The sequence below is a fragment of the Myxocyprinus asiaticus genome, chromosome 2, assembly GCF_019703515.2.
Source record: "Myxocyprinus asiaticus isolate MX2 ecotype Aquarium Trade chromosome 2, UBuf_Myxa_2, whole genome shotgun sequence".
Lineage (NCBI taxonomy): Eukaryota > Metazoa > Chordata > Actinopteri > Cypriniformes > Catostomidae > Myxocyprinus > Myxocyprinus asiaticus.
This window is the reverse complement of record NC_059345.1, coordinates 29,872,827-29,889,385: the sequence shown is the minus strand read 5'-3', so window position 1 is coordinate 29,889,385 and position 16,559 is coordinate 29,872,827. Positions and strand designations below refer to the sequence as shown.

Below are 16,559 nucleotides of genomic sequence, written 5' to 3'. Positions count from 1 at the left end.
GGGTTTAAGGAGAGAAATGGAAGAATGCTCGTCTTCAGGGTTTCTCCCATCAGCACATCCTACAGCCAATGGATTTCACAATTCAGCTCGCCAAATGTATGGTGGACAAAGATTCCTGTATGCCCAGGTTAGTGCTCTCTCTCCCTCTCACTATAACTTATTAATCTTAGTCATTGTAAATAGACTCAGGTCTGTAATTTTACAGTTTCAAAGTATCAGGGGAGTTGCCGTTGCTGCACATAAAGATCTCCGATCAGAAGATCCAGGGTGTTCTGGAGCTTGTAGACAGTATTCCTCTTCCACAGACTACATCAACCCCCCCTACCACCCCCAGAGAAAAGGTCAGAAAACACAGAGAAACTCTTCCATATAAAAGGGGAGTTTGTTCTCTCTGCATTGGCTCAAGAGTTGCTTCATCTCACACTGAAATAAGTCATGACTCATGAGAGGTCATTTCCTGGTAGGAAGCCACAGATATTTGATACTGTTGCCTGGCAAAAATGTACTCTTAAAGGGATAGTTCACCCAAAAATGAAAATTCTCTCATTTACTCACCTTCATGCCGTCCCAGATGTGTATGACGTTCTTTCCTCTGCAGAACACAAATGAAGATTTTTACAAGAATATATCCGCTCTGTAGGTCCTCTCAATGCTAGACCTTTGAAGCTCCAGAAATTACATAAAGGCAGCATAAAAGTAATCCATATGACTACAGTGGTGTAATATGTCTTCTGAAGCGATGCGATCACTTTGGGTGAGAAACAGATCAATATTCAATAATTTTTTACTTTAAATCTCCACTTTCACTTACACTTTCACATTCTTTCACATTCTGAAAGTGAAAGTGTAAGTGAAAGTGGAGATTTATAGAAATAAAGGACTTAAATATTGATCTGTTGCTCAACCACACCTATCAGATCGCTTCTGAAGACATATATTTAACGGCTGGAGTCATATGGATTACTTTATTGCTGCCTTTATGTGATTTTTGTAGCTTGAAAGTCCTGGTCACCATTCACTTGCATTGTATGGACCTACAGAGCTGAGATATTCTTCTAAAAATCTTTGTTTGTGTTCTGCAGAAGAAAGAGAGTAGCACACATCTGGGATGGCGTGAGGGTGAGTAAATGATGAGAACATTTTCATTTTTGGGTGAACCCTTTAATGTAAAATTCATTTCTGACACTGGTTGAGAGTTTGAGCTTTCTCAAATTACCTAGTAGGCTATGTGTTGCTAGCTTGATGCACATGTAAAGATGGTGAACTACTGTAATAGAGCAAATATGGATAATTTTTCTGGCCAAAATGTTCCTTTATAATTTGTTGTTGTTTGATTAATAATGAGGATATTCTTCTGAAGGTGTTGGATACCAGGCCAAAAGTATTTGGTTTAGACCCCTCAGTTCTGTCCTATACAATTGAGTCAGGTCAGTACTTACTTTCACATACTTTTCAGTCTTTTAATTGATTCTGTTGTATATAATTCTGCAAAAATGTCATTCTGTTTGTGTGCGCACATGTACTCTTCTCTCTCTCTCTCTCTCTCTCTCTCTCTCTCTCTCTCTCTCTCTCTCTCTCTCTCTCTCGTGTGTGTGTGTGTGTGTGTGTGTGTGTGTGTGTGTGTGTGTGTGTGTGTGTGTGTGGTGTGTTCAGACTCTAATGAAGACACCAGTGAGAAGTCTGTAGATGAAGACACTCTGAGATCAACCCTAGAAGAGTTGACTGAAGTGCAGTTTCAGTTTGAAGTCAAAGCGGTATGCTCTTTTTCATCACTACCTCCAAATTTTCACACTCTCTCCATTTAAAAGGTATCTTACAAAGTCTGATTAGTAATTAGTCATCTGTGGTTACAAAATCCTCCTATCTTCTTAGACTGTACAGTACGTTATCCAGCTTATCACACAGCTACTTGCCAAATAAATAAATGGACATAAAATATTGATTTGCTGTTATTTTGTTTTGTGAGAAGAAAGAGATCGTGGAGTGATACGAGAGACATGAAACAGTCAGTTACACTGTTTAGCAGACATAATACAAAAATATCTGACCACAGAATACCACAATTGGCCTATCAGAATCAGGTATTCCTGAGAGCTGTGTAATATATCACTATTACATCATTCAGCATTTCAGTCAGTTGATGGCAATTATTGTGTGTATCATTCCTGTTCATGGGTGTGTTTCAGTGTGATGTATTTGTGTGTATTTATGTGGGTGTTTAGGTGTTGTTGGAGCTAACGAGGCAGGCTGCTCAGGAGGATGTAGTGTTGGCGCTGAGTGTGTCTCAGCTGGGTGCAGAGGGCAAGATACGAACTTTTGATCTCACTGTCACATCTTACCTCCGCAAGATCAGCCTGGACTACTGTGAGACAAGAGGTCCATACATATACACTCAGTGTGATCAACATTTTTGCTTTTTTAAGTAACTCATGCTGTTTAACTTTCTAATTCTTCTGCTTGTATGCATGTTTTTCAGATGCACAAAATCAGCCACTTCCTCTAATTACCTCTTCGGACAAGCATGGTTCTGATCTGTTGAAAGTGGAGTATATCAAAGTATGCACAAACATCATGCTGATCAAACACTCTCTGAAAGACTCTCTTTTAATGTTTTTTGTTTGCTAAGTGGTTTAATTTGTGCGGGGGTCGTACATACACACAAGTCAGTATTTGTGATTGACTCTGTCCCTTCTTTGACCTCTAGGCTGACGTGAATGGACCGAGCTTCCACACTTTATTTAATAACACAGAACAGACACTGAAGGTATGTGTATGTTCTATGGTGACAATGACAAATAAACAAATGATACATCTTTCAGTTTGTTTGTTTATCTTAAGTATAAACTTTTTTATCTTTTGTAATTAATATGAGGGGATTTATCTTAACAATCTTATTGTTTTTAATAAACTGATAATTTTTTTTTGTTGTTGTTGTTGCTTAGTTAGAATGAAGTTGTTCTTTTTTCTTTTCTTTTCTTTTTTTAATATACAGATAGCACAATTTTAATAATTGCCATTTTTATTGAGGTTAAAGACCCCCTTGAAATCAAAATGGATATTTTGCTGCTTTTAGTCCATATTTATTAGCTTTAAGGTCACCAATATGCTAGTGTACTTCTTTTTTTTTTATTTTATTTTTTTTTCTCCCTTTTTCTCCCAAATTTGGAATGCCCAATTCCCAATGCACTCTAAGTCTTCGTGGTGGCATAGTGGCTCGCCTCAATCCAGGTGGCGGAGAACGAATCTCGCGTCTGTGACATCTTATCACGTGGCTTGTTGAGCGCATTACCGCGGAGACATAGAGCGTGTGGAGGCTTCACGCTGTTCTCCGCGGCATCCACGCACAACTCAACACGAACCCCACCGAGAGCGAGAACCACATTATAGCGACCACGAGGAGGTTACCCCACGTGACTCTACCCTCCCTTGCAACTGGGCCTATTTGGTTGCTTATGAGACCTGGCTGGAGTCACTCAGCACGCCCTGGATTCGAACTCGTGACTCCAGGGGTGGTAGTCAGCGTCTTTACTCACTGAGCTACCCAGGCCCCATGCTAGTGTACTTCTAAACGTTGACAAAATTCGTTTTCAGAAGATAAAAGCATTTCAAATCTGCAGTCTCTCTCTTCCGGCTAAAAGACTCAGGAGCATCTGTGACATCACACAGAGGTTGAGAAACCTTGTCCAGTCAAATCCTTTCTAGAACGAGAGCACACACTACCCCTACAAATGTTCAGCGCATCTGACTGTGTTCTAACTGGTGCTGATCATGCCTTTGCTGGGCACTTCAAAGGGAGCACAATCCATGTTGTAAGTTGATTCCAAACAGAATTTCCAATAAGAATGGCTTAAAAAGTGAGTTCTGACTGACTGACCGTTATCACCTTTAAACCTTCTGAAGCTCTCACAGTGGAGGGTAATTGTCTTCGAAGGGAATAGGGCATTGAGATAATCACGTCTGAATGGGATGCGGCAACGCGGGAGCTCGACGTGAGGAAAGTTGCTGGGGTTTATTTATATTTTTTGTGCAACTGGAGGTTTGTAGGATGTACAGCTCATGTAAGTGTTCTTTATTCTTTATGCTTAGTGTATTATGATTCATAACATGGATATATTATTTTTTTTCTCGCTTGTTTCTCCTTCAACTGCATTGGACTTGCACAACAGCTCCAGCCTCGTCATAAGCAAATACCGCAATGTGCTGTGTGAGTTTGTGGGCTGATTACGGATTAATGTAGATGGTTAGATTATCATTCGGTTCTCAAGTCTTTGGAAAAGCTGGCTGGTATTGAGATTGCTTCTCATGTTCTCCATGTATGCGGCTCTGACATGAGCAGCATGGTGGAAAGGTGTATGTATGTGTGGCTGTAAACTAAAGCCTAAGGCTTTATTTAAAAAAATGGGTCAAGTCGTTCGAAATTCGTTGTTGACATCTGTTGCATGTTCAAAAGATTTTATGAGAGAAGATCTTTCACTCTAGCTCGCGAGAACTTATGTTGTTTAGCGCTGCGCTTCCTGGTGTGAGCCTGTGTAAACAAGCTTCTCTAAAAGTCATTGCTTTGGTCTGACATGTGGGTTAGTAAACGATGACAGAACTTTCATGTTTGGGTGAACTAATACTTTACTTGAAACTGAAATTAAGTTTTTGGTCTATTTTGTTTTACAGGTGGAGCTTTCCTCACTGGATTTCTTGTTGCACACTAAAGCTTTGCTGTCTACTATCAACTACCTGAACACAGCAATACCACAGGAGCTAACGGCCTCTAAAGATAGAGAGATCAAGAGACAGGCTGAGAGAGCAGCTGCAGGGAAGATAGGTGAACACACACATTTTGTGTTGTCAGAAACTATTGCATTTGAATCCAAATAATTATTGATCTCATATGATTAGGCAGACCCTGAATATTGCTCATGCATCTGTTTTCTTTGTCTCTGCTCTGTAGGTTTTTTCTTGGGTAACTGATATATTTTTTCCTCTTGACCTCTGCACTGGTCTTGCTATGACATGCACTTACAGGGATCTTAAACAGTATAGGTTCTGCTTCTGTAAAAGCATGTTGCAGACAATGCTGGTTTCAGATTGTTAGCATGATGTGTTTGAATGCTATTTTAACAGAAGTGTCTATCTTTTCCTAGTGTCGAAGAGTTCGAAGGACTCGAGTGTTGTGAACTTTAAGCTCTCTGCCATGCTTGACTCCTTCAGAGTGGCTGTCTGTGATGACAGAAGCAACATTGCTGACATCCGAATCCAAGGTAGAAAAATCTAGAATATGTGTATCACAATTCTAGAATATAAATCAACACTTAGCTCAACACTTCAGAGTTGGCATATGTAACAAACATTTCAGTTACTCTAATCTGTTTGGGTCTGTAAGAAAAACCCATTATGAAATATTACTGAGAAGTTAATATCCAAAAGATGACTGTAAATAAGGGTGTAAAAATGCATCCATTGACAATAAATATTTAATAATAATAATTAAATTGTGATTTCAGAATTTAATAATTAATTATATTAAATAGAATAATATCCAATTTATTAGGTGTCCCTTATATTTAAAAAAAAATATTTCTATATAATTGTGATCTATTGTTATTATTTTTAAATATACACTATATTGCCAAAAGTATTCGCTCACCCATCCAAATAATTGAATTCAGGTGTCCCCATCACTTCCATGGCCACAGGTGTATAAAATGAAGCACCTAGGCATGCAGACTGCTTCTACAAACATTTGTGAAAGAATGGGCCGCTCTCAGGAGCTCAGTGAATTCCAGCGTGGTACTGTGATAGGATGCCACCTGTGCAACAAGTCCAGTCGTGAAATTTCCTCGCTACTAAATATTCCACAGTCAGCTGTCAGTGGTATTATAACAAAGTGGAAGCGATTGGGAATGACAGCAACTCAGCCACGAAGTGGTAGGCCACGTAAAATGACAGAGCGGGGTCGGCGGATGCTGAGGCGCATAGTGCGCAGAGGTCGCCAACTTTCTGCAGAGTCAATCGCTACAGACCTCCAAAGTTCATGTGGCCTTCAGATTAGCTCAAGAACAGTGCGTAGAGAGCTTCATGGAATGGGTTTCCATGGCCGAGCAGCTGCATCCAAGCCATACATCACCAAGTGCAATGCAAAGCGTCGGATGCAGTGGTGTAAAGCACGCCGCCACTGGACTCTAGAGCAGTGGAGACACGTTCTCTGGAGTGACGAATCACTCTTCTCCATCTGGCAATCTGATGGACGAGTCTGGGTTTGGCGGGTGCCAGGAGAACGGTACTTGTCTGACTGCATTGTGCCAACTGTGAAGTTTGGTGGAGGAGGGATTATGGTGTGGGGTTGTTTTTCAGGAGCTGGGCTTGGCCCCTTAGTTCCAGTGAAAGGAACTCTGAATGCTTCAGCATACCAAGAGATTTTGGACAATTCCATGCTCCCAACTTTGTGGGAACAGTTTGGGGATGGCCCCTTCCTGTTCCAACATGACTGCGCACCAGTGCACAAAGCAAGGTCCATAAAGACATGGATGAGCGAGTTTGGTGTGGAAGAACTTGACTGGCCTGCACAGAGTCCTGACCTCAACCCGATAGAGCACCTTTGGGATGAATTAGAGCGAAGACTGCGAGCCAGGTCTTCTCGTCCAACATCAGTGTCTGACCTCACAAATGCGCTTCTGGAAGAATGGTCAAAAATTCCCATAAGCACACTCCTAAACCTTGTGGAAAGCCTTCCCAGAAGAGCTGCAGCTGTTATAGCTGCAAAGGGTGGGCCGACGTCATATTAAACCCTATGGATTAAGAATGGGATGTCACTTAACTTCATATGCGTCTAAAGGCAGGTGAGCGAATACTTTTGGCAATATAGTGTACATTGTTCCCATTCAAAAGGACAATATCAACTTTCCAGGCTGTTTTGTAAATAAGAATCTTTTATTTAAGTGACTTAAAATAAAAATTAAATTAAATTCTTGAGCTTGTTAAAGGAATATTCCGGGATTAAAACAAGTTAAGATAAATCGAAGGCATTTGTGGCATAATGTTGATTACCACAAAAATGTATTTTGACTCGTCCCTCCTTTTCTTTAATAAAAAGCAAAAATTGAGATTACAGTGAGGCACTTACTATGGAAGCATATCTTTGAAAATACAGAATCATACCAAAATAATTTAATTGAACTGAATCGTGACCTTTTTTCAGATTTCTCGATGTCTCGCATCATTTAATAAAGAATCATAATCAAATTCAAACGCAGTTATTTACATTCTTAAATATTAATGCTTTTTAAAACTTCTTAACCCTTGTGCGGCCTTCGGGACATTTTTGTCTTTCATTTGTTTTTCGATCATTTTGACTGTTTTAATGCCAATGCCATAAATTTGCCAAAGGTGTGTATTTTTTTGGGAATGTTGATATTTCAACCTCAGTTCCTAAAATACATCTATAATACACTGTGTAAACAAAATAAGTACACTCAGGACCTTTAGGACAAAAATGTCCCCATTGAAACAACCCAATAAAACTGCAATGTTTGATCCCAGTGCCATTATAGCATAAAATTTGAATTCTATGATATTATGCTTTCATTCCGGAGCCCTGGCTTCAAAATGTACATTTTTTTTCTATTTTCCACCAGATGGCGCCATGTTTCTCATTATTAGCCTATGGAGCAAATACATGCTTTTTTCCCTATTGTCTGTTTGATGTATTATAGAGCACTGCAGGCCAATTGAATAAATGATGCGGCTAAAATTGTGTGGGTGTGTTGGTATGGATGTCAGAGTGTGTTTTGTATGTGTGTATTGAGAAATGTGTGTGTGTGTGTGTGTGTAAACAACATTGACATTATCAATCAATCAATCAATCAATCAGTCAATCAATATTTATTTATAGAGCACGTTTAAAAAAAAACAAGGTTGACCAAAGTGCTGTACAATATAAAAATAATTATTACAACAGATAGAACAGACAACAAAATAAAATAACAAGTACTATGATAAAATTAAACAGTACACAATGTTTATGGAATATTAAAAGCCAGAGAGAATAAGTGTGTTTTTACAGAAGACTTGAATGCTGAAATTGAAGGTGATAATCTGATATGAAGAGGTAGGCTGTTCCACAGTTTCGGACCGGCAACCCTAAAAGCGCGATCACCTCGTTTTTTTAAGTCTGGATCTAGGCACGATGTGTAAACCAAGATCGCAAGATCTTAGATTTCTAGATGGAGCGTTATGGATGAAGCAAATCTGTCAAATATTTAGGGGCCAAATTGCTGCGTGCTATGTAAACATATAATAAGATTTTACATTTACATTTGGCAGACACTTTTATCCAAAGCGACTTACAGTGCCCTGATTACAGGGACAATCCCCCTGGAGCAACCTGGAGTTAAGTGCATTGCTCAAGGACACAATGATGGTGGCTGTGGGGATTGAACCAACAACCTTCCGCTTACCAGTTCAGTGCTTTAGTCCACTACACCACCACCATTTTATACTGACTGGAAGCCAATGCAGCATGATTAAAATTGGTGTGACAGACTCGTACTTACGAGTCCCCATGAGAAGTCTGGCAGCTGCGTTTTGCACCAGCTGTAAACGGGGAAGAGAAGATTGAGAGACACCGTAGTAAAGTGAATTGCAGTAATCTAGATGAGATGTTACAAAGGCGTGAATCACAGTTTGAAAATTACTCTTGGATAAAAAGGGTTTAACCTTAGTGAGTAGAAGCATGACTTTACAGCAGTACTGATCTGCGTATCAAATTTTAGATTATTATCAAATTGGACACCCAGGTTTCTAGCACAGTGAGTTTTGTATGATGCAAGAGAACCAAGGTCCAGGTCAACAACACAGTTGTTCCTTAGGCCCAAATAAGATAATTTCTGTTTTATTTTCATTTAGGTTTAGGAAATTGCTTTCAAGTCATAACTTCAGTTCCCTATCTGTCACTCACTCGACGTTGTGTCGATGTAGTGACACTAGGGGTCACTCTTGGGAGAGTGACACTCTTCCTCCCCCATCCCAGGCTGTTCCGGGGGTGGTCACAAGGAGCCAGGTAAATGCTTCGATGTCCCTAGACTCAGCACGGCCATGACATGGTGTGGCACCTCGAGCTCCGCCCCGCCACGAGGCCCCACCTGCCGGTACGTCCGACGACGTTGTCCCTTTGGTCCCCCTTGCGTGGAACTTAGATGTGTGGCTTGCACTTTCCAATCTGTCGCGATGGCTGGTCCGGACCGTCTGACTCGGCAACGCGATTCAGTTCGCCAGGCGTCCGCCCAGGTTCAGTGGTATCCACTTCACCATGGTGAAGGACGAAAACGCTGCTTCCTTGCACGTGGAGATCGCCACCCTCCTATGGAAGGGTGCGATAGAACCTGTCCCTCTGGCCGAGATGAATAAGGGGTTTTACAGCCCCTACTGCATCATACCGAAAAAAGGCGGTGGGTTGCGGTCAATCTTGGACCTTCGAGTACTGAACCGGGCTTTACACAGACTCCCGTTCAAGATGCTGACGCAAAAACGCATTCTGGCGAGCATCCGGCATCAAGATTGGTTCGCAGCGGTAGACCTGAAAGACGTGTACTTTCACGTCTCGATTCTTCCTCGACACAGACCCTTTGTGCGGTTTGCATTCGAGGGTCAGGCGTATCAGTACAAGGTCCTCCCTTTCGGCCTGTCCTTGTCCCCTCGCGTCTTCACGAAGGTCGCAGAGGCAGCTCTTGCCCCATTAAGGGAAGTGGGCATTCTCAACTATCTCGACGATAGGCTAATCCTAGCTCACTCTCGGGACATGTTGTGTGCACACAGGGACTTGGTGCTCTTGCACCTCAGCCAATTAGGGCTTCAGGTCAACTGGGAAAAGAGCAAGCTCCTCCAAGCTCCTCCCAGTTCAGAGCATCTCTTTTCTCGGTTTGGAGTTGGACTCAGTCTCATTGACAGCGCGCCTCACAAACGAGCATGCACAGTCGGTGCTGACCTGTTTGAAGGCGTTCAAACAGAAAACAGCGGTTCCACTGAAATTCTTTCAGAGGCTCCTGGGGCATATGGCATCCTCAGCGGTGGCCACCCTGCACAGGTTGATGCATATGAGACCACTTCAGACTCGAGTCCCGAGATGGGCATGGCACCGCAGGACACATCGCGTGGCCATCACGCCGGTCTGTCATCGTCTCTTCAGCCCTTGGACCAACCTCTCGTTTCTACGGGCAGGTGTTCCCCTAGAGCAGGTCTCCAGGTGCGTCGTGGTCACGACAGACGCCTCCAAAATGGGCTGGGGCGCTGTTTGCAATGGGCACGTTGATCCAGGGCAAGCAAGTGTTAGTTCGTACAGACAACACGGCAACAATAGCATATGTCAACCGCCAAGGTGGTCTGCGCTCTCGTTGTATGTCACAACTCGCCCACCGTCTCCAGCACTTCAAGTCGCTGCGAGCCACTCACATCCCAGGCGACCTCAACACTGCAGCGGACGTGCTGTCATGGCAGGTTACCCTCAGGGGAGAGTGGAGACTCCACCCTCAGGCGGTCCAGTTGATTTGGAGTCGATTCGGACAGGCACAAGTAGACCTGTTCACCTCTCGAGAATCCTCCCACTGCCCACTCTGGTACGCCCTGACCGAGGCACCTCTCGGCATAGATGCGCTAGCACACAGCTGGCCTCCTGGCCTATGCAAATATGCATTTTCCCCAGTGAGCCTACTTGCACAAACTCTGCACAGACTCTGTGCAAGGCCAGGGAGGACGAGGAGCAGGTCGTCCTGGTAGCACCCTACTGGCCCACCCAGACGTGGTTCTCGGACCTCCCGCGGTGGTAGACACGATCACTCAGGCTAGGGCCCCCTCTATGAGGCACCTGTATGCCTTTAAGTGGTGTCTGTTCGCTAAGTGGTGTTCTTCCCGACGAGAAGACCCCCAGAGATGCGCAGTCGGATCAGTGCTTTCCTTCATGCAGGAGAGGTTGGAAGGGCGGCTGTCCCCTTCCACCTTGAAGGTGTACGTTGCTGCCATAGCAGCACACCACGACACAGTGGACGGTAAGTCCTTAGGGAAGCACGACCTGATCATCAGGTTCCTGAGAGGTGCCAGGCCGCGCCTCGTTCCCTCATGTGACCTCTCTGTAGTTCTTCAGGGTCTACAGAGAGCCCCCTTTGAGCCTTTGCAGTCAGCTGAGCTTAAAGCACTCTCCTTGAAGACTGCCCTCCTGATTGCGCTTACTTCCATCAAGAGGATAGGAGACCTGCAAGCGTTCTCTGTCAGCGAAACGTGCCCGGAGTTCGGTCCGGGCTACTCTCACGTGATCTTGAGACCCCGACCGGGCTATGTGCCCAAGGTTCCAACGACCCCTTTTAGGGACCAGGTGGTGAACCTGCAAGCGCTGCCCCAGGAGGAGGCAGATCCAGCCCTGTCGTTGCTGTGTCTGATGCGCACTTTACGCATCTATTTGAATTGCACGCAGAGCTTTAGGATCTCTGAGCAGCTCTTTGTCTGCTTTGGTGCACAGCGGAAAGGAAGCGCTGTCTCCAAGCAGAGGATTGCCCACTGGCTCATTGACGTCATAGCTATGGCATATCATGCCCAGGACGTGCCGCCCCCAGTAGGGCTATGAGCCCATTCTACCAGGGGTGTAGCGGCCTCCTGGGCCCTGGCCAGGGGTGCCTCTCTAACAGACATTTGCAGAGCAGCGGGCTGGGCAGCACCCAACACCTTTGCAAGGTTCTACAACCTCCGAGTGGAACCGGTTTCGTCCCAGGTAGTGGTACGCAATACAAGCAGATAAGCCCGGGATAGCCGGCCGGGTGTATCGCTTGCACATAGCGCCTTTCACCTCTTCTGAGCTGAAGACGTGCGCCATTAATTCCCAGTAGTGTTCACAAACTATGTTCCCTGGTTGACTTCCTCTGAGCCCTGTGGCAGTCGAGTTTTCGGAGAGACTCGCTGCCGGCCCTGTACATGTGCTAACTAAGAGCCCTGTTCTGGGGAGGTGCTCTGCATGTGGCGGTTCCCTGTAAGGTAACCCCATGCGATGTATATCTTCCACTAATTCGTTTTCCTGTTGGCAAACTGCATCTTCCTTGGGCAGAGCCCCCTCTGCCACAGTCTCCATGTTTGTAGTAACTCCTCCCACGTTGGGTAGGATCTACCATGAGACTTCTCCACATGGTCGGCAAGACCATGTGACGTATTTTCCACTTAAATATCCCCCCAAATATCCTCTAGCTGGGAAAGAGCCAGTGGATAAACATTTGTTGATAACCAATAATAGGCCGGTACCAACCGTGGTTTCCTTGTTTAAGGAAAAAAGGAGGAATAACATCCTGGGGACAGATGGTTGGCTTTAGATGGTCAACAACATCTCTAAATAAGACCAAATCAATTGTCTCGAACTCAGACCAGGTGGAGGAGCATAATGGAGCATCAGGCAAAGTATATGCAGAGTGAGACATCAGAGATCTTAATGTTGTAATTTTATCCACAAAGAATTTCCCAAAATTTTCACAAAGAGAAACAGAAGCATCTGAAAATGAATGCACAGGAGGATTTAAAACAGAATTAATGGTAGAAAAAAGAACCTGAGGTCATGACAATTATTAGTAATAAGTTCAGAGAAGTATTTACATTTTGCGGCCTTTGCCGCTTTCTGAAACATATTATATGAGTCTCTCAAAATATCATAAGAAACCTGCAGTCTGTCCTTTTTCCATTTGCGTTCTGCACGTCTGCATGCCTGCCTAAGGGAGCGTATAGTGTCAGTATGCTAGGGCACTGGCACAGGCTCATGATTTTTGTACCTTAGAGGCACAATGGAATTCATAATATCTTCACAGGTGGAAATAAAAAGATTAAGATGGTCATCAGCATCTAAGTTATGCAGTGTAGAGTCCATTTCCAGAAAGTTACATACTTAGTGATATGTTCCAGCAAACTCTTCACTGGAGCGCTGATTAAGAGTACAAGATAAGCGTGCCAGAGATGGATTTCTGAGGATACGGCCAGTAAGAGGGACAGAGAAAAGTACTGGCCTGTGGTCAGAGAAAGTTTCACTACTGATTTCAATGTCAGAAATTAAAAATCCATGTGTTAAAACCAAGTCTAGTTTGTGTCCATGAGAGTGTGTGTGACCAGATACCCATTGAACAAAGTCAAATGACTCAATTAAATGTAAAAATTCTGTAGAGTATGGTTTAGAGGGGCAACATATGTGAATATTGAAATCGCCCAGTAGCAATATTTTTTCATGCCTGGTAACTAGGTCCCCCATTATGTAAACAAACTGGCATTTAAAGGGTTAAAATCCTGAAAATGAATGAATATTTAGTAGGTATGATCAGGACTGATGTTGGTTAAAAAACATAAGTCAGTGAAAGTGGAAAATAATATTATTATATAATATTTTTATGGCAGTTTTAAGACGTGGAAATTTTTGTTCTCTAAGGACCTCTGAGTAACTTTTTTAAATTGACGCACAAGGGTTAAATAAATTTTCATAACGTTTTCTGGCTTCCTTTTGTGTTAGGCATTAATGCATCTGTGGTGGTCCAGGCAAAAGAAACAGATGTGTTTGCCCGCCTGCGTGACATTGTGGTTCTTGATGTTGACCCAAAGACCATCCATAAAAAGGTGAGAGATTGACGTCAATTCTTTTAGTATTATCATTTTAGGCAATTGTGACGGGGTGAGCAAGAGACAGACACAGTAGAAGAGGCGCACTGCATTTTTATGGCAGAATTGATTAGGCTCCATCCAGTTCAGGTGTGCCTCACCAACGCTGCCCCAACGAAGCTTATTAATTATGCGCATCTTCTCCTGCCGTCGTGAGCCTGGCAGAAGGACGGCCCTCAGAGACAGGGCGACGATGACTCGAGGGAGGGGCGGATCGTTCTGCCATATCCTCCAATGCATCGCCCTGTCGGCACCTCCTCCCATGCTCTTATCCGGACACGGATTCCAGAGCCGGAGGTGCACCCTCCTCACTGCCCACGCGGGAATGCTACTTCCTCAACCAGGCCCTACGGTCTGAGTGGGTGTATGGGGGGTACCTCTCCAGGCCAGCTCTCCCTCTCGCTCACACCCGGGTGGGAACAGAGAAAAACACAAATTAATGTGACAGGCTGGGAGTAGAGGTCCTCACGGGTCCAAAGATTTGTGCCCGAACCCAAAGAGACCCGGAAATGTATTACCCGGTCCCGAACCGGACCCGTCTATTATTTGAAAGCTTCGACCCATACCCATGCATAACCGAGAAATGCCGGACCCAAACCGGACCCATCTATTATTTGAAAGCTGGGACCCGGACCCGGCTGGGAGACACAGACCCGATCTACACCGATTTCACAGCTGATTGCTATTAAGTTAATTTACAAGCTGACTTTGTGTCTTACCTAATGTAACATTAGTAGCCTTCTCCCATGTGCCTGGCCATGATGCATATAATCCATCCTCCTTGCCAAGAAAGTTGATAAAATAATCCAGATTTTCTGTGATTCCTCTCTTGCTGATTGAAACAGCATAGCTATTCCACTCATTATTTCAGCATCAAAAGTACACTTGCTGTCACGGTGACGGATGACAAACACAACTTGTTTAGAATCAGCTTTGCAGTTTTTTAGTATCTCGCATAAGATAACTTCGACTGTTTGCCCTTTTGAACTATAATAACAATTGCTTGTTCATTGCCACGGCTGCTAACGTTAGCATTGCTAATTTGCTATCATGTGCCTTAACTCTGCTCTGCCTCTGACGTCCATCATCATCAGCGCTGTCCGATCACAGCCGGGTCTTCGCGGATCGACTCGGGTATTACATATAATGTTAAACAGACCCAGGACCCGCAGACATAGAATGGGACCCGACCCGGACTGGCTGACCGTACAAAATGTGGATCCGAACCCGTACAGGTCCTGGGTCGGGTCTCGGGTCCTCGGGTTAGGGTGGACCTGTGAAGACCTCTAGCTGGGAGGCTGTCCTTGTGTTATCTCCGTCCCACTCCAGGCTTTCCATCTAACCGGCGAATGAGAGGAAGAGTGATGTCACCGTGTTTTTCAAACTGTGCCATCTCTGCCCCTACTCATACCCGCATTCTCCACCACAGTAGGTGTGGCATCAAGCCTCGGAGAGGCATTTATTAAAAATAATAATAAACATAAAATGTTCATAAATGGGGAAAATATTGTCCAGGGGGAATGGTGATCAACGGCCACAAGTGCTCCCCACCTGGGTCCTGCATGCTGTCCTCCCCAGTGACACATCTAACTCGTGCCAGGGGTCTGAGGAGCGGGTCTGATGATGCATCTAACTCAGCCGAACCCAACCCCACTCTGATCCTGGGCCTTCGAGGATGCCAGTATTTGCACACATGGAGAATAGAAGCCGGCTCCCCGAGAAGGGGCGCGCTCTGCATTTTTATGGCAGCGCTGATGAGGCTTTGTCCAATTCATGTGTGCCTCACTAACCCTGCCCCAACGAGGCTTTATTAATTATGTGTTTCTTCTCCTGCCCAACTTCCATCATGAGCCTGGCTGAAGGATGGCCCTCAGAGGCCAGGCGACGATGACGAGAGGGAGGGGCGGATTGTTCCACCACAGCAATTTAATAAGATCCACATGTATTTTCATCATTGCCATCAGGCAGTGTCAATAGTTGGAGAGGAGGTGTTCAGCTTCAAGATGACTCTGTACCCTGGAGCTACCGAAGGGGTGGGCTACTCTGACACCTGTAAAGTAGATGGGAAAGTGACCCTGAGATTGGGCTGCATCCAGATCGTCTATCTGCACAAGTTCATTATGTCTTTATTGGTGAGAACTCATTTAAATACATGTATTTAAAAATGTCTTACCTTGTATATCATATCTTTAAATGCTGTTGTCTTTAATAGTCAATCATCTAAAGTTAATCACAAGGATTGTTTTACCTTTGGAGCACAGTCAGTTCTAACTAGTTTCAAGGCAAATAAGGACAGAGTACAAATCAGTATTTGTCAGTTTCTGTCAGACATTTGTATTTTTTTCCCCCAGAAGTTTCTGTGTCTCTTCCTTTCTTTTTGTTTAGCTTGGTTATGTTTTTGTCCCCACACCTTTTCTCCCCTCATAGTTTTCTTTAACTGTGTCTTCCTCTTTTCAGGACTCTTTTAGCTATCAGTACCCCTCTGCTGATGAGGTATAGGTTTGGGCATGCTGCATTAAAGTCCTGCTTTGCAGCTTAAATTTAAATGCACCTGTGCACATTCTCACACACTGAATTTTGTTTGTTACACCTGACTAAACTGTACTGGCTTTATCTACCCATATTTAAACCTTTAAAGTGTCCAGGAAACATAATAATGCAAGTTTAACAGTGACAGCAATTTGACTGCCTTTGTTTAATTTCGAGTGGTAAGTTAATACTAATAGTTAATACTGATTCAAAATTAAGAATAATATTATTTTATGGGTGTTTCTTCAATTTGGGCACTTTTAGCACTGTGGACTTCTTAAGGTTCGTTAAAACATTTTTCACACTCTCACTAGTTTATTTAATTTGTCAATGTCCAACAATGTATGTACATGCATCACAGGAAATCTGTCATT

General features: G+C 43.8%; 1 protein-coding gene across 3 annotated transcripts in view; it reads left to right on the top strand.

Moving 5' to 3' along the window:
- The window catches only part of LOC127413833 (intermembrane lipid transfer protein VPS13C-like), an 88,986-nt gene that overhangs the window by 25,742 nt on the left and 46,685 nt on the right, over window positions 1-16,559 (top strand). For 2 of the 3 annotated variants that reach the window (XM_051651301.1, XM_051651310.1), the window contains exons 22-32: window positions 10-127; window positions 206-341; window positions 1,361-1,427; window positions 1,654-1,754; window positions 2,223-2,376; window positions 2,477-2,556; window positions 2,705-2,764; window positions 4,666-4,816; window positions 5,136-5,252; window positions 13,511-13,614; window positions 15,621-15,788. In XM_051651301.1, coding sequence (XP_051507261.1) covers window positions 10-127; window positions 206-341; window positions 1,361-1,427; window positions 1,654-1,754; window positions 2,223-2,376; window positions 2,477-2,556; window positions 2,705-2,764; window positions 4,666-4,816; window positions 5,136-5,252; window positions 13,511-13,614; window positions 15,621-15,788 — 1,256 coding nt within the window. Of the gene's footprint in view, window positions 1-9; window positions 128-205; window positions 342-1,360; window positions 1,428-1,653; window positions 1,755-2,222; window positions 2,377-2,476; window positions 2,557-2,704; window positions 2,765-4,665; window positions 4,817-5,135; window positions 5,253-13,510; window positions 13,615-15,620; window positions 15,789-16,113; window positions 16,150-16,559 lie in introns of all 3 variants that reach the window. The other variant, XM_051651319.1, reaches the window with a different exon arrangement.